Source organism: Acanthopagrus latus, chromosome 5 (genome assembly GCF_904848185.1).
Source record: "Acanthopagrus latus isolate v.2019 chromosome 5, fAcaLat1.1, whole genome shotgun sequence".
Lineage (NCBI taxonomy): Eukaryota > Metazoa > Chordata > Actinopteri > Spariformes > Sparidae > Acanthopagrus > Acanthopagrus latus.
Genome location: NC_051043.1, coordinates 2,219,042 through 2,244,427, shown reverse-complemented (window position 1 = coordinate 2,244,427; position 25,386 = coordinate 2,219,042). Strand labels below are relative to the sequence as shown.

The 25,386-nt window shown below is 41.6% G+C and overlaps 1 protein-coding gene across 4 annotated transcripts in view; it reads left to right on the top strand.

Annotated features, from left to right (window-relative positions):
* The window catches only part of tnc (tenascin C), a 68,286-nt gene that overhangs the window by 15,368 nt on the left and 27,532 nt on the right, over positions 1 to 25,386 (top strand). For 2 of the 4 annotated variants that reach the window (XM_037098871.1, XM_037098869.1), the window contains exons 1-6: positions 6,095 to 6,396; positions 17,597 to 18,156; positions 19,143 to 20,363; positions 21,437 to 21,700; positions 21,792 to 21,907; positions 22,413 to 22,566. In XM_037098871.1, the coding sequence (XP_036954766.1) occupies positions 17,667 to 18,156; positions 19,143 to 20,363; positions 21,437 to 21,700; positions 21,792 to 21,907; positions 22,413 to 22,566 (2,245 nt within the window). In that variant the 5' untranslated portion in view covers positions 6,095 to 6,396; positions 17,597 to 17,666. Of the gene's footprint in view, positions 1 to 6,092; positions 6,397 to 17,596; positions 18,157 to 19,142; positions 20,364 to 21,436; positions 21,701 to 21,791; positions 21,908 to 22,412; positions 22,567 to 25,386 lie in introns of those variants that run through there. The other 2 variants (XM_037098872.1, XM_037098870.1) reach the window with 2 other exon arrangements.

The window sequence follows — 25,386 nt, the reverse complement described above, 5'->3', positions numbered from 1 at the left end:
TAATAGGCTGTTTCTCCCTTGTTTAACTTATTGTGGCCACAGGTTCATCGCTGATGGCTACTTCTACTTGGACTCCCTACCTTAGTGCTCATCATCTACATTACACTTCTTATCACCGTGTTATCATCTCATTATTGCATTACAGAGGCAGGCGTATCAGTAGCTTATGGAGGAGCAGGTAGACAGGGTCCCTGTCCAACTGACCCTCCCCGAGGACTTAACCCACACTGTCCCACCTCACTGCTGCATAATGGATGAAGGACAGGCATTGGGAGGGAAAGGAGGAATGGGAGTGGGGCCCTTTTTACCTTCTGATTTATTTTTAATGAGGTAAACAGGTCTTTCCAGGTCACCTGTGAGCTCACTCACACACCCATGGCGGGTGGTGTGTCTTCCCTATCGGCTGCCTTATTGCTGCCCGCTTTGACATCTTCCATTACTGCAGGGGCTCCATAATATAATTAGGTCTCACTGTCATCGACAGAACGTGTCTCACTTCCGACAGAGTCCTTTTCCTTTCCTTCAAGTTGGATGCCACCAATTATACAGTGGCAAGAAGACCTTATTATAAGTGCTCCAGGCATCCTTTGCCTCACTTTTTCTCTTGCTGCCACATGATTATGTTTTCCAGCACTGGTTCCACACTGTTAGCACCAGCCCCACTGTTACGTTATTGATTATTGTTTCATAACAGAATTGATTTCACTTTGCAGCTTATAAATGAGATTTTAAATAGGTGTGTAGTGGAATCTCGTCTTTGAGAATAGCCTTCTTTCTTTCTCATTGCAGTGCCTGGTGATATTTCCAACCTTATGCAACATCAGTGCTGTAACATTCAGTGCAGGTAGTTGCTCTCTCTCTTTGCTGGGCATGTTATTGCAGCATTTCTCTGTCTGTGTGTATGTTAAATGACAGCTGATAAAACTGAACATTGCTATGCTCTAATGGAAATAAAATGGGCTCCCTCCAGCAGACGTCTGGTTCTCAGGCGGCAGAAATTGAATGACAGTCGAGGATGCACGTATGGGGTGTCATCTGGGAAATCAAAACTGCTCAGTTCACTTGCTCTGAAAGTCGGTGATCAGGTACGCCTTCACAAACAGGGAGGTGGAGAACTCCCACAGCAATTCTCTGCAAAACCTGGCGAGGCTGTGAAGGAAGGAGAAAAGGAGGAGAGAGAGAGAGAGAGAGAGAGAGAGAGACAGAGAGAAAGAGAGAGAGAGAGAGAGAGAGAGAGAGAGAGAGAGAGGTGAAAATAGGAACAGATGGAGAGATGCAGGGAATCTACATTTACAGTCATTTAAATCAGGTGCTATACATAGCCAAGCTTTCAACCCATCATCTCATCTAAATGATATCATTACAGCCAGAAGTCATTAAAAAAAGATCTATGCCCCCGGACTATATAGATTTCCTCCCTCTCCCTGGGGAGAGGGGATGAAAATGAATTTAGGCCCCCTCAAGTCATTGAATTTGCTTTTTATCACCTGATAGCCGTGGTACATATGTGCCATTGTGCTGTATATAGGATTAGGGAGGATATTTTCTGCCTGACTAGCTACCAGCTCTCCGCAACAAGATGAGGATAAGCACTCACACCCCACTGATGCTCCCTATAGATCTTCACTCACATACCACCAACGTTTATCAACATGAGGGGCAGACATTGAAAAATTATACTTCCCCAAAAGCTTTTCTCTCACATAAGCTAAAAAGAAATGTCTTGTTTCCCTGGACCTTCCATTAGCACATTTAAAGTTTGCCCAAGAAGTGATACATCGCGTAAAAAGAAAACGAGTATTTGGGAAGGTTTTAATCATTCGCCAACATTGCCCCTCATAGCAGAGCCCTGTATGATCAGTGTAAGGGGTCACATTTGGACTTAATGAGTGTCACACCATCCTCCACACTGACTCTCATGGAAGCTCTTTTGATGTACATTGCTTTGAAGTCCATGTTTTTTCCCTCAGAATGAAGGGCTTTGTGGCACAGGATTCTCCTAAGCTCTTTCTTCCGGTGTTTATTTGAGGTAGTCCTGCCTGTGTACACCCCATTCTTGAGTGCAGAACGGCTGGTAATTGCAGGCAGTTTACATTTGGCACTGTAGCACCTCTGGTCCTGACTTTAAGGTTAAGAAGACATCACATCACTCTAGGCCCGATAGGAGTTGCACCAGGGAGTTACTCACAAAAAGGAGTGGGTGTTGATTACTTTGAACAGGTGACACTTTAATATCACTGTACAACAAATGATAACATTAACAGCTCAGCTGTGCTTTCATTTACAAAAATAAGGCGCCACAAAAAAAATAAATAAATAAAAGTCCCCTCGAGTCGTGCTCTCCGACTTAATAAAGTTGAAGTTGTAAGGATCTTTATCTGATTCTGTCTCAGTTTCTCATGAGATCTCAACATTTTCTCAGTTCTAGGCATAAAATATATTACCAAACATTAAGGAAATACAGATACACTAAAATGAATTATCATGAATTAGTTTTAACCATAAATGTAACCAATTATCCATGAATTACCATAAACAGTATTCTTTTTAACTGATGCAAATTTTATGCATCTTTTTTGACCTCTATTTGACTTACATCATCAATTTTTAGCTATTTCAACTCTTTAACATCAAATGAATTACAATTTTTATACACAATAGTGCAATTTCTCAAGCAAACATGAAATATACCACACCGTAATGGCACTGTTACCCATTGTAGTGGCTAATACACAAAATGAGTCACTCAGTTGGCATAACAAAATAAATGAAAAGCATCTTCTCATTGCAAAACATGTAAGTTAGCTTTAGCTTAGCGATTATCATGAGATAGCACCACAAAAATAAAGCAATTAGCAACTCGGGCTAGTGATAAATTGCCTTGCACACAGGTGCACACTTCTTCATGGGATACCTAACTTAGGCTCACAGGGAACAACACTCACGGAGGAACGCTGCCCCCTATAGTACAGGAGGGGCACCGAGAGCATCTAAATGACGTATATAGTTTATGCAGATGACAGTACCTCGAGCAAACTCTAATCAAGAAATTGTTGCTGACACGACTGTTTGATCACATCAGGTTTGTACTTGTTGGTCAGTGGTAATTCCTTCTGGTAATCTGTGTGTGTGTGTGTGTGCGTGTTCCTCAAATATCTCTGCGGATCAGGATCAGACTGAACTGACAGTTTCAACATGGCTGCTGCTTGGTTCAAGGGTGTGCCACGTCGAATTTTTTTAGACTGCAATGATACCGTTAATAAATTATTTCATAAATGCTTTACAAATTCCGCGAGCATTGTCCACCAGAGCCACCACAGTCACGTGTGCACCAGAGCCAATCACTGCAGAGCTCAAACCCACAAGCAGATTTATACTTGCTGCGGCGCGAGCTGGACTGGGATTTTGCCGGCAGTTTGGTCCCATTCTGTGCATCTAAAGTGACTGTTGTGGATTAATGACACTAAACGAGTCCGGACCGAGTCTGTTCCGGTCTGAGGAGATCCGGAGACGCGCGGACAACAAAGTGGAATCGGAATCTGTGGATGCTCGTGTGTAGCTCGCTGCTAGCCGCTAGGCCATCCACACGGTCCAAGTCCCAAATCGACAGACGCACCAGCAGGTCCAAAACTGGACTTAGGGTAAATAATGTCCGCCAAGCTTTTTCGCAAACATTGCCGTCACGTTTGTTTTGTGTCTTGTGCACCAAGTAATGGTAAAAACGGGCTTTTGTCCCGAAAGTGTCCACAAGCAGCAAGTTTGGTTGTTGAGGAACGGAAAGTTGTGGGAGGGATGGAGGCGGATAAATGACGGAGACAGCCAGCAATATTGAGAGTTGAGAGATTTGTGACATTTAGCGTGTTTGGAGTGTGTAGTTAGTGTGTTATGTGGTGTGTTTAGTGTGTAGTGTCGTCGTTTTTTTGTTTAATGAGTCAAAACAATGAGGAGATGCTGAATGTGGAGCAGGCAGTGCAGCTCTTCATTCAGCTGGAAGGAGCTCAGGCAGACCTGAGCATTGCCTGCATTTAATGTTAAATAGTTACATATAACTTTGTAAATGTTTAAAATGTATGCACATATTTAGCAAACAACAATTTATATTTGCATTATAAGTAATAAAAAATTGTTTGTTAAACATATTTGTGGTTTTCACAGTAAAAAAATTTAACTTTATGTAATTTTATGGTTTTTTTTGTGATTTTAGGTCCATTGTGTTAATACAGTCTGTCAATATATATAAAAAAAACAAACAAACTGTACAGTCACATGTGAGGCTGAAAATAATGACACCAAGTAAATAGTTTTTAAGGTGAAATATAATGGCAAAATCAAAATTAGTCAAAAATGGCCAATTATACCCTGGAATATCGGATTTCACAACAAACCTAAAAATCCCTGATGCCCCACCTTCAAACACAGCCTCATTTGGCCATCCATGAAAAAGCTACTTAACCTCCCACATTTATATATATATATATATATATATATATATATATATATATATATATATATATATATATATATATATATATATGCTTTGGCTGGTCAGGTTAGATTGTCAAAGATTCCGTCTGCAGCGATCACCTAAAAGTCTCCTGCTTTTAACCCAAAACCTGTGCTTCCTTATCCAATGCTCATGACTGTATTTAAGTGTGTAGCAAAATTTAAAGGAGCTACTGGCTGCTGCATCTGCATGTGTTGTCGTAGTAGGTGTCATAAGAGGTGTTTGTGACAGCTTACCCGCTGCACAGGAGGGTTTGTTTCACAAAACCATCTGAGATGGTGCTGAAAAAACAGGCACATGGCAGGTGATCAGATGAACCTCCTGTCTATCACCTTCAAAGGCTGAATTGAACCAATCACATCAACTGTAGAGGAGGGTTACCACAAGCAGAGATGGTTGGTAAATTCAACTCTTACCAAAGCTAGTTGAGAGGAAACTCTGAGACTCTGATATTACTGATGCTACAGCATCTATATTTTACTTTTTAGGAGCTACCATTGATGTTTTCAAATAAACAGTCCCTTCTCTTGCTGGTTGTCACATCTCAATAACATTTGTAGCTGACAGTAGTTCCTGTAGTTGTAGCAGTGGACACGGTTATACACCTGTGTATTCAGCCAGAAGAGCATATCTTGAAGCTTGGCATGATGGATTTGCGAGCTAACCTTACCCTGTGAATCTAGATGCCACACAGGGTAAAGTACAACCAAACAGGTGATCTTCATCTAATATTCAAGTATAAATCACATAATCCTAAATTTAAGATTTTATTGTATATCATACCTCATTTTTAAAACTATTTATTGTCAACATTTTGTCAGCTTTCTTGAACTGCTTTTCCAAATAATAGCTATCATTGTGTCTCCCTTCCTCAATTGCATATTCCCATATTTAAAACAGCACAATTTCCTACCAAATGCTGTCAATAAGTAATAGTTTGCACCAAATTCAAATTTGTAGAACAGATTTTCAGATTCTCACTGTTGACCACAGAGCAGAGAGTCAGAAAGGGATTTTAATTGAATTTACTGCCCAGTCAGTGTCTGAGGGAATCATGTTAGCCCCTAACTCATCAGCTACAATAGTTCACCAGCTAGCCCAGCGAGGATAATAGCTGCATTGACCAACACTTTCAATTTGTAACATATATTTGGTTGATGTTGGTGGAGTGCATCATTTAATATATATTCAGTGTTTGCTGGGATCTGCATTTTCCTCAGTCACACAAATGGGGCAGAGGTGGTTCCTGCTCACTCCATGCTTTTAAGTTCTTAAATGCTATGTTAATGCAGGCCCTGCATTCACTTATATCTTGCTTTCCATTGGCTTGCTTGCTCTTATTTGCTGCTAATAGTACACCCCTCCACCCCCACCCCGATCCATCAGCCTCCCCACCCCCTCCAACCACTATTTTCCTCTCCTACTCTCTTTCTCTCAGTCTCTCTCACTCCTTCTAGCCTTGAGGCGTCCCGTTTCTGCTCCTTCGTTTTCATTCACAATGCTGTGGAGAGGGTGAATGGGTGGGGGGTATTTAAGAGAGCAGTAGGTGGGAGTGGAGTCTGACCGCAGAAGGACTACAGTTTAAGAGAAAGGGAATTCTCTCTCTCACTCCCTCTCTCTCTCTCTACCTCTCTCTGCTGCTCTTCGTCTCCCTCTCTCTCTCTCTCTCTCTCTCTCTCTCTCTCTCTCCTCACTGGCTGCACATCAGCTCTCTAGGTAGACTTGAGTAAACATTCTAAGAGAACAGAGAGAAGGTGGAAGATGACAGAGCTGTCAGCGCTCTGAAAGATTCAGACTGGTGAGAACATTTATCAGGGCTGGCTGATAAGGCTCAGCGCTGCTTCTGCTTCAATTTTCTCATCAGTGGAACGGCTGTGACCATTGTGTGTGAGGTAAGTCACCTCCTTTACCTGCATGGAGTTGGTATGTTTGAACGAGAGGAGAATGAATGGGATATTTGTTTAGCCTAATTAAGATCAGTTAGGAAATTGAGTAGCACAGCTCGACAACTTAATAACTTCATCCACATTCCGCTCTGTTAGTTGATATCAGAGTGGGTTAGGGTTTGGGCAGAAGTTTGTGGTGGAATTATTTTCTGTTTTAATAATACTGGTGCAACTAAGAATGAGTCACATTAGCATTATTTCTGTTGATTATTGTTTCATTGTATGCAAAAAAAAAAAAGCACAACAAAAAGTGAAAGAAGATAATCACTAGTGACCTTCACAAAATCATTCTGTGTAACCAATGCTATGATTGAAAGTAACCATTTGAAAAGCTATGCAATATTTGACATTTTTGCTTGATGATGGATTCATATTATTTGCTGATTATTATAATTACTGTCAATTTATTTTCTGTCAGTCAATTAACTAATTTATTGGGAACAAACGAATGCTGTATTCTCATCCCCAGTGAAGAATGTGGGAGATGATTTCCATTCATCAAAGCAGCTTCTGTAATTCTTCCTCATGTTTTACAAGCGTAGACTTCAGAGACTGGCTTAATTTTGCTCTTTAGTGCATGCACCTGGGTGCCAATTATGTTTTACTGTGAAAGTTTTTCCTCTTGCTGGATATTTTGTATTTATTACTAGAGCAGGTAAAATGAGTAATGTCTTCAGAGATGGAAGTATGTGATGATCTACTGAATAATTCTGCCTGCATTAGGACAGATTAAGGGCCAAGTTGTGGTCTGATGGGATAGTATAGGAGAGATAGATACCGTGTGTGTGTGTGCGTGTGTGTGTGCGCGCGCGTGTGTGTGTGTGTGTGTGTTGTTTGCCGGAGTAGGTCCAGCTGTACACTTTACGGTTGCCAGCAGACAGTAGGCTTGTGTAACCCAGGAGACAGACAGCTGCTCTGTATTAGATGCTGCTGGTTGGTTCCTCTCCCAGATCTCCAGCATACACACTGTCGGCTGTAAACTGGCAGCTTTACCGACGCACAAATAAACACACCGAGTGACTGACTTGGAAATGAACTGACTGTTCATCTCCATGTGCTTCCCAGTCTCCTCTCTCCAGATCAGCTTCATCTCTTTGTCAGTTGCGTCACACACAGAGCCAGCATGATGGATGTTTGATGGATTATAAAATCCTTACTAAATGTTTGACAGTGGATACATAATTCATAGATCACTAAACTTCATGATTTTTTTTTCTGACCATGTAGATTGATTTTCACGTAGAAATAGAGAGAAAAAAATCAAATAATAAATCTGAGCCCGCATTTTCTAAACTGTGCCCTCTGTGGCCAGAAATGTTAATTACAAAGTGATTTTAGCAAGGTTGGATGAAGGGAAGGAGGTTAGTGGGCTTATGATGGAGACCCACAGGATACCAAGGCATTGTCTGCTGGATGGTAATTGTGTATGATGAGGACATGTGAACTCAATGAAGCAGTCTGGCTGTGTTTCGATAGCTGTAATGTCAAGTTTACTGCAGGTTTGGCAATTAATTCAAAATAAGATATTTTTTAATTTGGATTTATTTTCATAGCTTAATACACGCCTGCTGAAATGAGCTTCTGTTCACATAAAGATTACCTCTGCATTACATTGATGCTGTCCATTCATAGGTGGCAGCGGGGCTTGGCACATTAATATTTCATATTGCTTTGGCTACACATATGAGTAGCCACTAACAGTGACACCGAGCTTAACGATCAGTGTGAAATTTCCCTCCTTATTTGGACAGCTGCAAGCTCCAAACACTCCTTGTCCCCCATAGCTCTCTGAGAAGGTGACTGTCTGCAACCACACTTAGCTCCTCCACTGGTTGATTGAGAGCAAATAGTAATCACTGGTTTCAGGGTGACCCATGCTGTGCAAAACTGAGGATAAATGCAGGTACATTTTGGTTTGACTAAATTAAGGTCATCTTAAATTCTGGCTGATCCAGACTCCTTTAACTGCATCTTCTCCTTCCCTTCATGCCCTTTGTCACTGTCTGAGAAATGTTTAAGTAGCTTACATCTCATAATTTCACTTGGACTGTGCTGCTAAGTGCATATGACAACCTGTGCACCAGACGGTTGTCAGTACCTTGAGTCTGGCTAACCAAAGACACATTCACCCAGTGAAAGTGAAGATAATGTCAAGGGAAGAGAGTGTGGCGTTTTTGGTTACGGTCAGAAAAAAAAAATGGAAAAAAAACAGAAATCATTACATGATTATAGTACAGAGTATAGATGTTAAAATATTTGTGTACACAAATTCAAGGTTCCCAGAGGACAAAACCCCACTCACTTTGGTGATAACATGACTTTACCTTTAGTGCCACAGGGTCAAATTCTTTGTTAAATACTTAAACTTTTCTATGGGGTAACTGCTATATTCTCCAAAATGGCATCAATCATATTTGGAATATCAGTCATTTTAAGGGAGATGACACTGCAACTGACATGCCAATGATGTAAACATTATATATGTATCCATGTATGTATGTATTTATGATTATTTTATTTCATATTGCAATTTTTGTTAATGTGTGATGAGAAAGGAGTTAAAGCCTTGGAGCTGCGGGATCTGGGATGCCTTTGTATTACCCAGCACTCCACTGGGGGCGAGAAATAGATGAACACATGTGGTAGACACTTTGTTCTGACACTTTGCCTCCACCAGTGACCTCGCACATTAGAATGCATGAGCCATAATGTTCTTGAAGCAAGATGGGGGCCCTTTTGAGAGGGGCAGACAATTTGAATTGGGGGAAATGGCAAAAAACGGGAAAGCCAACGAAGAGCCGACCCTGGGGACTGGGGTCATTAGGCTCATACAAGTGTCTGAATGGAAGGCACTCCCAATTTGGACACGCAACATGCTTCAGGCTTTAATCACAGACAAGGACAAACAGATATCTGGGTATCACAGCCAGCATGCTTGCTTCTATCCAGTTTGAATGGAAGTACCAATAAACCTCCAGTGTAAAGGGCTGAAATATGCAGACTATGAAAGACCTTTCAAAGTCAAGTATGTGTTTACTCGGCATTTCTCGGACTTTATCAAAAAAGTCTAGAATCCAGACAGTTCTGGTTCACTTGGCACGTTGACTGGGTGTATCTTTCATTCAGTAGGTCAAATGATTCATGCTGTCAGTTTTCTAAATTCCTCTGTGTTACACATGCTGTGCCACCTGCTACTTCTGAGAGACATCTTGGTGACAAGCATGCGAAATAAGCCAGCCAAAAGCTCTTTTGAGATTGATTACCTGAGAAGCCAGGTATTAGTTACCTTGTAAGCTTAGACGAGTCCCAGAAGTCGACATCAATACCTCTGTGTAGCATTACAGCTCAGGCAGCAGCCAGGTACTAGCCAGATTTTTATAGTTCAAACCATGCCAGTAAAGAACAGGCCGGTTGCTTGGCCCCTGGTGTTGCTGCTTGAAAATTTCTTGTGAACCCTTCATTCGAACTACTTCTCACTAGTGAATGGACACCTATAGAACTTGAGTTCTAGAGGCGTTTCCTGTAAATTTGTCTGTTCAATGACAGACACAAGTCCAACACTGGAGCTCCACCCCTACTTCTGTGCTGAGCGCCTTTTGCTGAGTTAGATTGTATAAACAGGTCTCGAGATGTTCCTTCCTTTATAGTTAGATTGCAGTGCAGTGTGACATCTGTGGAGAGGACGTAGGTAGAATGGAGGGCTACACAATTACAAGTGTGTGGCCAAAACAGCAGGCGGATGTGCCGTAAAGGCTGCGCATGAGGCCATCAAGCCTCCACATCATGCAGGGGTTAGGCTTATAAGTAGTAGGTCACCAGCACCTAGCATGTTAAAAAGCTCATGAACAATGACTTGCATCCAATGTCTCCATCTGGTCCCAGTGAGAACAGCAGCACAAGATGGAGGCACCGCAGGGGAAGAGCCATAAAGAATATTGATGGGCCTCACAGCGTGCCGCGAGTCAAATCACAATGCAGTAAAAACTAAATGGAGAGTTGACTGTCTCCTGTATGACTGACCCAATGAGCACTCTCGTTCACTCAATATTCGTTCTCTTCATACCGTAGTGTCAAAGTCGGAAATTGGTTTTGGTCGAAGAAATAGAGTTTCTGGCGTGCACTATCAGTCACACATGTCAGCTCTGGCTCCAAATCACTCTGGCGGTCCTGTGAGCGCGACAGGACTCAGCCTTTGCAGAGCACTCTTTCCGAGTCTTTAGATAAGTGTTTCTGCTGGTATCTCAGATTCAGTCTTATCAGCCGTGAACACACAAACCCCCACCACTCCCCTGCTATCTGTGTCATCAGATCCAATGGGGTCACAGCAGAGAGCCAATGAGAGCAGCCTTGGTTTGATGAAAGCACTCTTCTTTTCATCTATCAAAAACAGTGAATAACTTGTTTCATTTCTGTTTAGCAAGTCAAATTTTCTTATTATTATTATCATCTACTATTATTTGTTTTTTTACCATGTTGGAAATTATGGAAGAGAGTTTTGTTGTAAGAAAATAATCAAATGCTTGATTGATTTCAGGTCAGTGCCCTCAGTCAGAAATTATCTAAAGACAGAGAATCTTTGAACAGAAACTTTGTCACAAGTTAAATACCATCACACAGACATCATACATGATTTATAATCATCAAATACATCACCTCAAAGTGTCACTACGAAATTGGTTAAAACAATCATCTGGGGCATCTGAAGTAACTGCATTCACAGTTAAGTAGAGAATCTTTCCACTTTATTTTTTCTTCCTCGTTGTTTCGAGAGGATAAGACTTCAGAGCAATATGAATTTTTGTTTTTCTTTTGGCCACTTCTGTAAACACATGACACGCTGTATCCTCGGGGCTGCAGGGCTTTTTAAACTGGTTTTAGCTCAGATATATAGAAAGATGACCATGATATATAATGGCCATCTTTGTTGTTCTGCTAAGTGTGCTCTGACATTCAGAGAGGTTTTCTGGAGAAGTGGACTGAGAGGAGGTTCCACACGTTGCCATAGTAGAACTGAATCCTGCGCTCATTCCTGTCTCAGCTGCTCAGTCATTCGTTTAATATGAACTGATTGCCTCTCAATCTTGTTTTTTAGTACTGCATATCCTCAGCTATTAAGCAAGATGTTTATAATGCTGTTGGGGTTTTGTGTAGTTCAGAACAATAGCTTTGGCCACACTGGTCATAAAAGACAGAATGCCAAAGACCACGTGTCCTTCAGAGCGTGAGGTGATAAAATTTGAAAAACCTTTTCTGTGAAGCAGCAACAACTGTACCATCGATCGCAGTTGACTCAAGCTATAGCTTTTCCCTGGAAATTCATTTCTGCGTTTGACGATTATAACTCACAACAGTAGTGCTGTCCTCAGCAAGTCGCTGTGTCTCTGACTGTGACCTTGGTGGAGATACGGGATCCAAATCAATACTACCTGCTCTCACTGAGGACATATGTGGCAGGTTTCGCTCACCTTGTAGGCAAGCTGAGTGTGATAAATATGTTTATCAGCAGATTTCAGCTCTGGAGGATTTGTGGTTCTTTGGGATATGAGATTGCACTTTAAAACGGGATTAGAAAAAGAAGTTAATTTATGGTTCTTGTCATGGCAGTGAATGTCCGTGACTGGGTCTGGGTTATTTTCCCCTTTTACAGTGTGATAGTATATATAGGTGCAAAGAGCCCCAGACAATAACCCTTCATTCAATCCTTGTAACAGCGACCCAGATTTGGATTCTGTACCAAAGAAGGCAAGCTGAGTTTTTGTCATGGGTGACCTATAAAACTAGGCAAGCTTGATGAATTCTTCAGAAATGAAAAGAAAGCATGTGCATCCTATCAGACCTGTTTAACATACAGTTGTGGGACTTGATTTGTAGTTGTAGTCATTGAATATTTACAGCTTTTACACACCAAGTGGGGCATGCTGCTTCATTATTTAGTTTGTTTGTTGTCGGGTTATCAGATGGATGCCGCGTCGTCTGATCAGAGTGCTGTGGTTATCCACTGACAGTTAGCAAATCGTTCTTTTCTTTTCGTGAAAAGCACTGACTGCACTTTCACGTTGCTCTGCTATTAAACAACTTGCCACACACTGCTGTTGTATGGACTGATCACACTGATCCTTCTTTTGTGTCAAAACAAATGACATTTTCTCTGCAGAATGATATACAGATAATGTCTCTGCTCGATGATGCTTCCAGAGTAATAGTTTTTGGATTTATCTTGGACCTGCCATATGACAGTCTCAGCTAAGGTGAGCTACCATGATGATTGAGTTTGTCTGCATGGACCCTGGCTGAGTTTGAAAGAAATCCTGAATTCTGTGTGTGACAACTCCAATCTTCCCCAGATTGGAATTCTGCTCATCAATCTTCGAACCAACTGAGAGCAAAACTTGTGTCTAAGATAAAGCAGACAGCAGAAGGAAAGAAACACTGGTAAAGCACTAATCCACTGGGGATTTATTTATTGTCATTGAAACAGCAAAGTCTAAATGGAAACAAGATCAATGCTACTAGTGATACCACTGCAATAAGACGGGCGCTTATGAGGATTTGTGCTGCTGCACTGTCCTGGTTATACTCTTATCTTGATCCCCTCGATCCTTCTTTGTGTGAAACAAATGCATTCTCTTGATTTACCAGAGGATTAAGGTTACAGAATTTCACAACATGGAAGCAAAACAAGAAGCAACATCTCAGACCACATGGGAAAATGTTTGCTCTGGAAATCACTGCTTCGTCAGTTAGTCGGATGTGCAATGTTTTTTACATTCCACTGATGGGAAATTCAGGGATGTACAAGAAGACTTATGTAATATGGCACACTGTGGAGTGTAAATTCTGTTTATGACTCTTTTGATATTACTGTTTCTCCTGAGCGCGATCCTTCTTGACTGATGCTCGGATGAAAACCGGATCACACTTTATTTTAGAGTACACTAATATATGTAATTAGCTGTACTTTTCCTCAAATTAGGCAAAAACTAGACATAATATGATCTATTTTAGACAGTAAACATACACTGTTAAACACCAAGTAATATGAAGATGTAATAAGCCATATTATGTATGTATTAAATTATGTATTAAATGAGGCAACACCTTGAAAGATGTTCTTTATTAGAAAAAAAATAGTGTTGTGACATCTTAACTAACTAAAATGCATCAAACTGAAATTTAAATCAAATAAGGTAAAATTAGAGCTGAAATGTACTTTACTTTGACACTACTGTACTCAATTAAACTCTAAATAGACACCAAATACGAGATCCTCATACACTATCACATACAATTTCACAAGATAATGAAATAAAAATTCAAAGGCAAGACCATACCAGATCCAATGTATATTAATTAGACACCATTTTACTCTTTCTACCAAATAATACTGTCGACGGCACACCTAATGCTACCAACATGGACCAACATGGCTTGATTAAACAATACAAGCTGATCTAAGTAATGCAGTGCCGTATTAATAAAGGTCAGACAAAAAAAACAGAGCTCAGAAAATGATGCATTTAAATTCACGAGGAGAGCGGAAAAAAATAACCCAACCCTCCACTGTGCCAGTCACTCTCTCATACTCAGACACTCTTTTATACACACGTTTATTCCACCACAACACCTATCGAGACATTACCCTAGAGATCTTGTCACAGGAGCAGCCCACAGCAAAGGGAGTATTAAAGCAGGTGTGTATGATTAATCTGATACAAATTATATCTTATTAGTGTACTGAAATAAAATAAAATAAAATAAAGTGCAACCAAAAACAGTACAAAGACGATATATTTAATATTTTACCTTATCACGTAGATTTATGTAAGTATGTGCTCATTCTAAATTTGATGGGGGCAACATGTTTCTAAAAAGTTTGGACAGGAGCAACAAAAGACTAAAAGTTGTGTAATGCTCCAAAAAACACCTGTTTGGAACATTCCACAGGTAAACAGGTTCATTGGTAGCAGGTGATAGTATCATGACTGGGTGTGACCGGGACATCCTCCAAAGTCTCAGTCATTCACAAGCCATCTTATCTGTGGTTTCTGCAAACCACAGATAAATTAAAACATTTCTTTGTGTTGAAACTTTAGGTTTCTTCGGGTACAGTTTTCAACTTTTCTCTTGTCACACACTGTGCTTATGCACCGGTTTGGTTTACGCCCAAAAAGTCAATAATATAATAGGTGGTGTCACACTAATAAATGTTGACACACAGTCTTATACTGCAGTCACTGGATTGCAAGCCCTTACGCTTGCTTAACTCCACCACCATCACATCAACCTCCTGAAATAGCAGTCTGGTCATAAATGTGAATGTGATGTTATATGACACAATGTGGTACTTAGCCAATGACACGTAAAGATTTGTATCCGTGTTTTGCAGAAATGTTAACCTTTAACATTTTATCCTGGCAACTGGGCTGGCATTGGTGATGGTTCACACAATTAAAATGCTTTGTTAAAGCTTTCCTCTGTTTACGACAAGCAACTTCATTTGGCTGGCATATGTCACACCTGGCTTCTTTAATCCTGGAACAATAATTCTGTCAAATGAATTGAACATTCCTGACAGTGAGCGATTTATTCCCTCATGAAACGGACCCCAACTGGATCTTTGAAGCACTTCAAGCTCACCACTGTGAGAGGTTTACAATTCAAGTATTTCCCTAGCACTCATTCACAACCCGGTAAATTAGATCAGCTGTACCAAATTTGTGTGTGCCAGCAGGTTTCCACTGGTACCTCACATTCGGCCACAAGGAGGGCAAAAAGCTTTGCTGCTGTTTGAGAAGAAAACCAAGTGAAGGAATAACAGAGCAGCAGCAGTCAGACTGTATCAAGTCCATGTCTACAGTGCCAGCAGCCAGCTGCATTAGCATAGTGCCAGGGCCACAGGGTGCTCCTGAAGGAAGTCCAAATAGAGGGATCAGCGCTGTGTTTCTCAGGGTCACACTCAGATTCTCTTATTGTGATTAGTCTGCTTCATATCAAAGAGTAAAAGGTGGCAGCTAAGACGAGAAAAGGCCAATCAGAAGTTTCCTCTGACTCCGTGGAAGTATCTTCTCTTCATCTATTTCTGAATAAAGCTGAGTTTTGCCAGAGCCACAGATTTTCACACAAAGCCTGCTTTGGACTCTCAGGGTTGCCTCGCTCAGAGATCCATGTGGAGAGCAGCCAGCCTTCAAAGTGAGAAAGCCAACCATCCGCCCAGAACTAAAACCTTAGCAGCAACTCAAAGCAATTTTATGGCTATTTTGTTGATTTAATCCCTAGTTTGTGATGCTTGGGCTCAGCGGTGTGACTATATTGGTGTGTGTGTGTGTGTGTGTGTGTGTGTGTGTGTGTGTGTGTGTGTGTGTGTGTGTGTGTGTGTACATGTGCGTGTGTGCGTGTGCGTGTGTCTGTGAATGAAGGGGGGTCCAAGATCCTCAGTGCGCCTATCAGCTACATTAGCAGTCTTATACTCTACCTATCATGGGGGCGCTCATCCTTGCCTGTCTAATCAGGGGGCAGGGGGTGGGTGGATGTCACTGGGATCCCTCCAAGCTGAGCTCATCTGTCAGCTTGCCTAATCACATGTTAGGCTGGGATGAGGAGACCAAGCATCTCTTCCTCTTGGAACATTACCTGCTAACTGTCAGCCTCCTCGACCCTACACACATGAAAATGGCCACCAAAGACCCCCACGTGTAGCAGAGAAAATGAAACCCCTTCTTACATATTCCACCGCTGGGTTGAAATTAGCTGTATATGCCTGCAGTCACACATTTTCATGTCTGCTACCCAGACATTTTCATGTTTGCTGCTGAAAGCTGCTATTAACCTTTCGAGCAGCCAAGGCACACACTAACTTTATTAGAGGAAGGAAATGATTGGTGTCAGCATCTCACAAGTTGTGGTGAAAAGGAAAAAAAAAAAGTGAAATTGAATAAATTCCACACAAAATATATCGCTGTGCAAAGAATCTGTATTCATTATTTTGTTACCCCATTTGGTTCCAGTACTGGTAGGCCAGTAGTTTTACTTTGAATCTATCGTCATCTTTTAGCAAATAAATACCAAGAAACCTGATTGTTGGAAAAACATGCTTTAAGAATGAACCACCAATAGTGCTCAAAAAGCAACAAAAATGTTGCTTTAAGGTTTCACAACCTCAGCACATTTTTTCCAGCAAACCTTCTTAAAGAATCACTTCTCAGAAGCATTTGGTGAAAGCAATCAGATTTATGTTACAGAAAGAAAAGAAAGCCTAATGGCTGTCAGGAGAGCAGACCAGGAATGCTGACCGGCCAGTTTGCAGGTAGCAGAGAAGTTTGTGCAGGCTCTGTGCTTTACAGGAAACCCACAGATGGTCTAACCATACACCGGTATTAATCTGTCAGCTTGGATTGTGGTCTGGACTGCACAGCAAAGAGGAGGCTCTCCACCATGCAGGTGTTGCTGGGCTGTTTGTGGCAACCTGTCTCAACATGATGAGAAACAGAAAGCTTCAGGTCTTCAAGGTCACATGCCACCTTGCTGTAATTGCTGTTACTGCAGAAGAATAGTAAAAAAGAATGCCCCAATGTCATCTACTCTGTGTGTCTCCTCCACTGATAGCAGGGTGGCTTAAATAGGTCAGAGGCAGCAACAGTTATTGGAAGGGGTCTTTTGTTAGGGGCAATAGAAGAAGGTTAATTGCTTTTTAGTGTGATACTACAATATTTCAGTCCTACTATGGTCCCCAGTGTGGATGCATGTATGTGTATGGTGGGACTATGTTAATGAATATATCTTGCCTGGCAAGGGCAAACCAGAAAAGTGAATATCCAGCAGAATTCTATGTGGATCGCTCTGTGTTGTATGTTTTCCATATTAAAGCTGTTACAAAGAACTGTCATTTTTTTCTTGATTCGGTCGGCCCCTTCAAGTGAAACTTAACTTAACTTAACTTTGTTTTACTACTGTACCATCAGTCTAGAGAGCAGCTTCTTTCCACAGGCTGTGAGACTCCGATTTATTCTTAGCACCATGCCATAAAATGGATAAACTAGTTTTAATATTATGGCTCTTCCAACTTGGAGAGGTACCAGTCCAATCAATATTAAAGTGAGACTGTTCCATAATCAGTTAAAAACTAGTTCCTCATTTTCCTTTCTTTTAGGACAAGAACAGCTATTTGATATCTGGACAGACCATATTCTGAACGTAGGAGCTACATCCACAGACGCTGCATGATGGGGTTGAGAGGCTTTCTCTTAGGCTGCATGACTGTGGCCCTGCTACTCGAGTTCTCCACTGCTGGCCTGGTCAAGAAGATAATCCGTCACCGTAGAGAGGCTCTGATGCCCAAGAAAACCCAGGAGAACCTCACTCTGCCTCACCCTGACCAGCCAGTAGTGTTCAACCACGTATACAACATCAATGTTCCCTCTTCGTCCCTCTGCTCCGTGGACCTCGACTCACCAGGAGGCACTGAGCTCAAACATAAGAGCCCCCCGACAGACATGCAGAACACCGAGCACATGGAGCACACAGAAGATGGCGACAATCAGATCGTTTTCACACACCGCATCAGTATCCCCAAACAGGCCTGTGGCTGTGACCACCAGCTGCCAGACATCAAGGATATCCTCAACAGGCTGGAGATGCTGGAGTCTGAGCTGTCCAGTCTGAGGGAGCAGTGCAACAGTGGGCCAGGCTGCTGTGGAGCTCAAGTTACAGGTAAGTCCATACTTTTCACTGTGCATGTTGTTGTATTGTAGTTAATGTGCTTCAATGACAGTGTATTTACAGTATATTGGTACACAGTACCTTCAGTCAACTCAGCTGAAATTTATTTCTGAAGTGCTAATGTTTGATACAAGTTCTTCTCACTGCCAGCATGTCAAAGCAGCAGCCTAGTCACAGCAACTCTAAAACTTTAATTTCGACACTACTGTTGCACAGCGTTTTGGATTTTTTGGATGCGTTCCTCTAGTGCAGTTGAATGAGACTGAGAAAAAGTAAACTGGGTGGTGGTTGAATGGTTATTCAAAGGACTTTCCCCATGAGAATTGGATACGAGTCCCGTTTGTGAGCTGGCCAAGCCATGAGTATTTGGCAATATTAATTAATAGTCCTAATGTCATAATACCTTTAATCATTTATCATAATAACTTTTAGTGAAAAGCTACATACATTTCTTTACTTTTTTTGACAATTCAATTTTTCAGGAAATGAAATGGACAGAGATGAAAACAGGAAAATCAGGCGTAATTAGGTGGCTAGTATCTATGAGAGTGTGCAAAAGGAGACTGGTGGGCTAGGGCGGAGGTTTGCCCTTTTCTGAGTCCCTAACTTTGAAAGCCTGAGCAGATGTTGCATATACTGTACATTATTGCTAGCTTGACCGTGGAGCCCTTGCAAAACTGGTGATAGAGGGGTAGGTAGAGTGTCATAATGCTTAAAGCCACTGACCAAGCTGCTGTAACTGGTGAGTTGGTCTTTAATAAGGATTTAAAATAAGGGAACTAATGCAGCACAGTGTAAAAATTGTCTGTATGCTTCTAAATCTGTATAACATGTAAAGCTTTGATGCAGCTGACTGTTAGTAGTGGGTTGGCCAGCCATCTGCCAACTGCGTTGGGCTACCAGATGACGAAAGTGGAACTCTTCTGGTAAGCTGTATATCTACTACTACTTATATTTTCTTTCTTGTCCTCCTTCAGGTGAAGTATCCACAAAGCCCTACTGTAATGGTCGAGGGAACTGGAGCACTGACACCTGCAGCTGCATATGTGAGTCTGGGTGGAAGGGCCCAAACTGCACTGAACCTGAGTGCCCCAATGACTGCCAGGACCAGGGCCGCTGTGTGGATGGCAAATGTGAGTGCTTTGAAGGCTTTGGCGGTGATGACTGCGGTATTGAGCTCTGCCTGCTGGACTGTGGGGACTACGGCCACTGTGTTGAAGGCTCCTGTCTCTGTGAGGAGGGTTTCATCGGTGAGGACTGCACCCAGACCAACTGTCTCAACAACTGCCTGGACCGAGGGCGCTGTGTGGATGATGAGTGTGTTTGCGACAAGCCATGGACGGGCTTTGACTGCTCTGAACTCATCTGTCCAAACGACTGCTATGACCGCGGACGCTGCATCAATGGCACCTGCTACTGTGACACGGGGTACACTGGAGAAGACTGTGGTGAGCTCACTTGTCCTGGCAACTGTAACAGCCGCGGCATGTGCCTGAATGGCCAGTGTATGTGTCAGACTGGCTACAGTGGAGAGGACTGCTCGAAACTCACCTGTCCCAGTAACTGCAATGAGAGAGGCCATTGCTTCAATGGGAAGTGCATCTGCGACCCAGGATTTGAAGGTGAAGATTGCTCCATACTCTCGTGCCCTGACAACTGCAGCAACAGAGGCCAATGCATTAACGGAGAATGCGTATGTGATTTAGGTTTCCACGGCGAAGACTGTAACGAGATTTCATGCCCTAACAATTGCCAAGACCGGGGGCGCTGTGTTAACGGACAGTGCATTTGTGACAAAGGTTATGCCGGGGAAGACTGCACCATCAAGACATGTCCGAAAAACTGCATGGGACGTGGAGAGTGTGTGGACGGCAAGTGCATGTGCTTTGTCGGGTTTAAGGGAAAAGACTGCGGTGAGCTGACCTGCCCTAATGACTGCCTGGACCGTGGTCACTGTGTGAATGGACAATGTGTTTGTCATAAGGGTTTCTCTGGCGAGGACTGCAGCGAGAAGACCTGTCCCAAGAACTGTCTTGATAGAGGTTACTGCGTCGATGGCAACTGTGTGTGTTACGAAGGTTTCTCTGGGCCGGACTGCTCCTTACTGACCTGCCCAGATGACTGCCAGAACCAGGGCCGCTGTGAGAACGGAGTGTGTGTTTGTGACGAAGGCTTCATCGGGGAGGACTGCTCAGAGGGTAAGATAGACCTTGCTGACATACTGTTAAGCTTTCCAGTGGTTCTGAGTTTTAATGGCATCAGTTCTTAGACGTGTCATTCAGGTCATACAGGAGACAAGATTTTATTCCAGGGGTACCGTGGTGAGTACTGGAAAAAGTCCAGAATTCGTGATCCAAAGCTCCAACATCCCAAATTGACTTGAAAATATGTTATTTACAACCTCAACACACAGCCGAGCTTGTGCACCCAATTCAGACAGGGTGTACTCTAACATTTTAGATTAGCAGCTACAGTGAAGATTTTGACACTATGAAAGGGTACACAAGCGGTTTTAAAACAAGTCTCCATCTACTTCAGTTGTTGAAGAGAATGCTGCAATGCTAATTTTTGGCTATGCTCCAGAAATGTTTTGTGGACTACAACATTTCCCAAGATGATCCATTAGCTTTGGGGTGAGAAGATAATGACTGAATATTTACTTTTGGGGTAAATGCTCCTTTAAAGCTGTCTACAGCCCTCATTTAAAGGATGGAAGTTGAATCTACAGCAAGGGAACATAAAGTTCTGCAGATCTCAGGTTGCATTTCTGCATAAAATTGTGCATTTTTAGTGTAAAGGGTCCAGAGCAGAGAACAAGCAATGCATGAAAATGTTGATGGTAACGCCACTTTTGTCCTGAATTTAATATTAAATCTATTGCATATCACTGAACTTGCTATCTATGGACATGGCTATGGATTCAATTTATGTGTGAAGTTTGCTTGTTAATGAAAAATTATAATACTAAAATACTCAATATGGTATAACAGCATCAGCCTTCAGCTGTATTTATTACATTTCTACATGCATCTGATTTTTTTAACTCAACCTGCAGATTATATTTTCTGCAAAATATGTTTAAATAGAGTCACTTGTTTCAACAGAAAATCAGTTTCCAAATCCATGATTAATCAACTGACCCTTGCTGTAAAATGTGTTTAGTACATACCCGTTGGCTCATTGCCTACCAGACAGTACTAAGAGCAAACTCCTGTTACTATGTTGCTAACAATTCAAAAACTTGGATACAAATGACTGATTTTCTCCACAGTCTCACCCCCCAAGGACCTAACTGTGGTAGAGGTCACCCCAGAGATGGTGGACTTGTCCTGGGAGAATGAAATGCGTGTCACTGAGTATCTGATCACATACGTGCCCACTACCCCTGGAGGCCTGGAGCTAGACATGCAGGTTCCTGGGGATGTGAAGATGGCCACAATTCGGGAGCTTGAGCCTGGCGTGGAATACCTGATCAGTGTCTATGCTGTGCTCATCAACAAGAGGAGTGTTCCTGTCAGTGCTAGGGTGGCCACACGTATGTCAGTCCTCTCTTTGGGAGTTTACAAAATACAGTGCATAATTCTGAACAAAGTGTGGTTAAAGCCTTGTTCTCCCTCTGATCCCAGATCTACCAGAGCCTGAGGGACTCAAATTCAAGTCGGTGCGGGAAACATCAGTGGAGGTACAGTGGGATCCTCTGGACATTCCCTTCGACGGCTGGAACCTCATCTTCAGAAACACAGTGAGTCATGGGTCACTTTATGTTAAGAGAACTTCTGAGATGGTTTGACTCTAGAGTTTATACACATTTTCCTGTAAGTCAAACCAACTCACAACCCACTACAGACCCCCAACTTCAAATTCAATATTTGTTTAATCTGCATACATGAGGATCAGTGTGAGTATCCTGTGGAAAATGGTTATTCGGGCCAGAATGCAAAAATGCAGCAGTTAAATCTGTTAGCATGTCCTGACAGCTCCAATGACCATACAGTGAACATACAGATCAAGTGTTTAATGCCTCATTTTACTTTTTGAGCACACATAGAAACTTTCCAAGCACTGCTGCTGGGATCTGCACAAAGCCACACACCATTAAACACATTCCCTGTCAGCTCTTACGAAGTCCAAACGCCATCCAGACTACCATTATGTATGATTTGGCAGTTTTTTTCCTCCCACTCGACACATTTTGTCAGGACTAGTCTTTGTGGTGGTTGATGACTGGTGTTTGTCGGTGCTGGCAGAAAGAGGAGGATGGTGAGATTCTGAACTCGCTCAGCCGTCCAGAGACCACCTTTGAGCAGTCGGGCCTGGGCCCTGGCCAGGAGTACGAGGTCAAACTGGAGGTGGTGAAGAACAACAAACGTGGTCCGCCTGCCTCCAAAAACATTGTCACAAGTGAGTGTACACATGCACGCTGCTAACTGGGTTATTATTCTATTATTTTAGACTTACAGGATGGTGTCATGTCAGCAGGGAGCAGCCAAGTTTCTGATGCTCCTGATTAAAAGGAAAGTCTTTGTTTAGATTAGGATTTGGATGCAGCTCTCCTGGAGGTTGGGGAGACCTGTGGGCATACTTCATAAACAGTTCAATAATTACTGTAATTACTTACTAATGACTAAGATGAAGTATCTTGTGACCTGGTGTGCCAGGCCTATGCAGTAGAGAGTTTAATTGTGCTATATGAAATAGTTTGCAGTGGAAATCTTCATGCAGATGAACAAGCGATGGGGGGATGAGATAATGACGCTGATCGTCAACATTGTGAACAAATGGTATGCCTGCGATAGCTAGTCTATCCAAGTTTATCAGTCATGATGATTAGCTTTCCCATTATGACCCTTGTAAACACAGGATTTTCAGAAATGTATTTGTACACTGAAGGAAAGACAGATCTTTGATGTATGGATTCTAAAAAAGCAGGAAGAGACAATTAAATACTTAATTAAATACAAAATACCAATACTAAAATGAAAGATAACCCTAACCCAAACTAGAATACCATGCAGTAGAGTGCATACCTCTGCCAAAAGCCCAACTGTCCACTTTTGTACCGACTCAAGATAACAGCCACCTAATGTAAATAGACCATATTTTTTTCATTAGGATTCATGCATTATTCTCTGAGAAATAAACGCCAATGAAAAATGCCCAATCTCACAATGTTAAAGATGTCCCTCTATCTGGATCTGGACCTACCAACAGACAAAGAAACGAACCTACACAGGTTAAAACATGATCTCCTTGGCAGAGGTAATGACTACGATCTCAACCGCTTAGCATCAGTCCTAACCGTTGAACTCAAACTCAAACACATTTGTAGTATAAAAAGGTTAAACTCCTTCTTCTCCATTCCTGCTTATTGAGTTTTTCAGAAATAGATATAATTGTGGAATAAATTGTCACCTTAGTTGTCCGCATAAATGCAAAAAGCTGTCACCCTGAAACCTTATGGTTTCTATATCTGGGTTGTTTATGTTGCAGCACCCAACAGAGTATTGAAAACAGTCTGACATGTCATGTCAGTCTGACTGATTAGCTCAGTCATTGCTTTGTTGAGATTTAGCAATGGTAGTAAAAAGAGATATGGATTTCCAACGCTATTAGCGAGTTATGAGATATCTCCATAGCTCCATCAGGCCATAAAACCCAGTGGTTCATAATACTCTGGTGAATTCAGGCCTGGGGATCAATACGAAAAGAGAAAACATGGTGGATTTCATGACTTCACCTGCTTGATCAACCACCAGGCTAATTTTAGGTGTCTTTTAGGATAAAAATATTGCTTCAACTCTTGTTGAGGTTGTAAAATGTGTATTTTCTTCAAAAGTACATCTCAGTGGCTAGGTTCCCTGGCTGAAACCTAAATCTGGACTCAAACTGGTCTAGCTGTTACCCCTGGGAGACTTCTGTTTCAGAAAATGTGCAGCAATGTTCACCACATTCAGCACTGAGTTTAATAATGACAGCTCTGTCTAGCAGCAAGTCAGTCCAATTCTATGCTTTTTTACAGCGTGAAAATGGTCGGCACTTTGCCAGGACAAACAGAAGTATTCATGGAAATGTAATTTGAGGCATTATATGCACCAGGCATAAAGAGCAGAGCTGGTAAATTACAACATGAACTAAGTATAGATTACAAATAACAGCTACTTGCTTATCAGATATATAAAACTAAAATCCAAAATACTGGTATGAGAAATTGTTATATTAAAAAGCTTTTAATGAATTAAATTTGATACAAACTGATATCCTCACATTTCAACCATTTAGTAGCCTCTGGGTTTGATTTTGTTGGCCCAGTTGTTGAATAGTGACCGAAGCTCTGCAGTTAAAATGAAGTCAATATTTTGTGTTATTTCATCACATATTAAAATAGCTTGTTGTTGATTTAATCTGTTAAACTCCTAATCTAGCCTGCAGGCAGTTTTGTAAGGGTAAAACTTCCAACATATTTCATATATTATTTGTGATCATTAATGATGACATCATTAAGGCAACAAAAGAAATTGCTTTGCATCGCTATTATGAAAGCATTAATCATGCATTTAAGATGAAGGCAATGCATACGTGAGAAACATTATTAAAGAAAGCAAATTAGAGTGTATGTATGCTGGCACATGGGTTTTTTCTACATGGAAGTTCTGGTAAACAAACATTGTGATTGGTTCCGTCCTTTAGGCACATCATCATTCCTTATGTCCAGCCATATGGCAGCAGCATGTTTCTATGTAGGCTTTATGTGTCTTTCATTCGGTACTGGATGGAAGTTGAAAAGTTAATTCTATGTAACAAAAAAGTTTTGTAACTGTCATATAACAATTTAAAGTAAGATGGTCTTACTACAAGAGACTTTTCTTGATAGTAATTCAAATAACATTGCAACATGAATCTCTTGTTATAATGCTGTTCTCTTTAAACCAAATCGTTAAATCAGAAAGGATTAGCCATTTTGCACTTTGACATTCAGCAGTGATGGAAAAACCTGTTATTAAAAAATGTCTCAATACATTTTTGACCAAAAATTCGCAATGAATGTATTACATAAATACCCTTGTAATGCAAGAAAAAATCCCAAATTTGAAAGAGAAACTTGTTTTTCATATCCACTGTTATTTCATGCACTCATGCACACACATATGTATGACCATGTGTCAGCGCTACTTGAATTATCAGGTTCAGAGTTCTCCACGTCACTCAGACTCTCTTAATGTC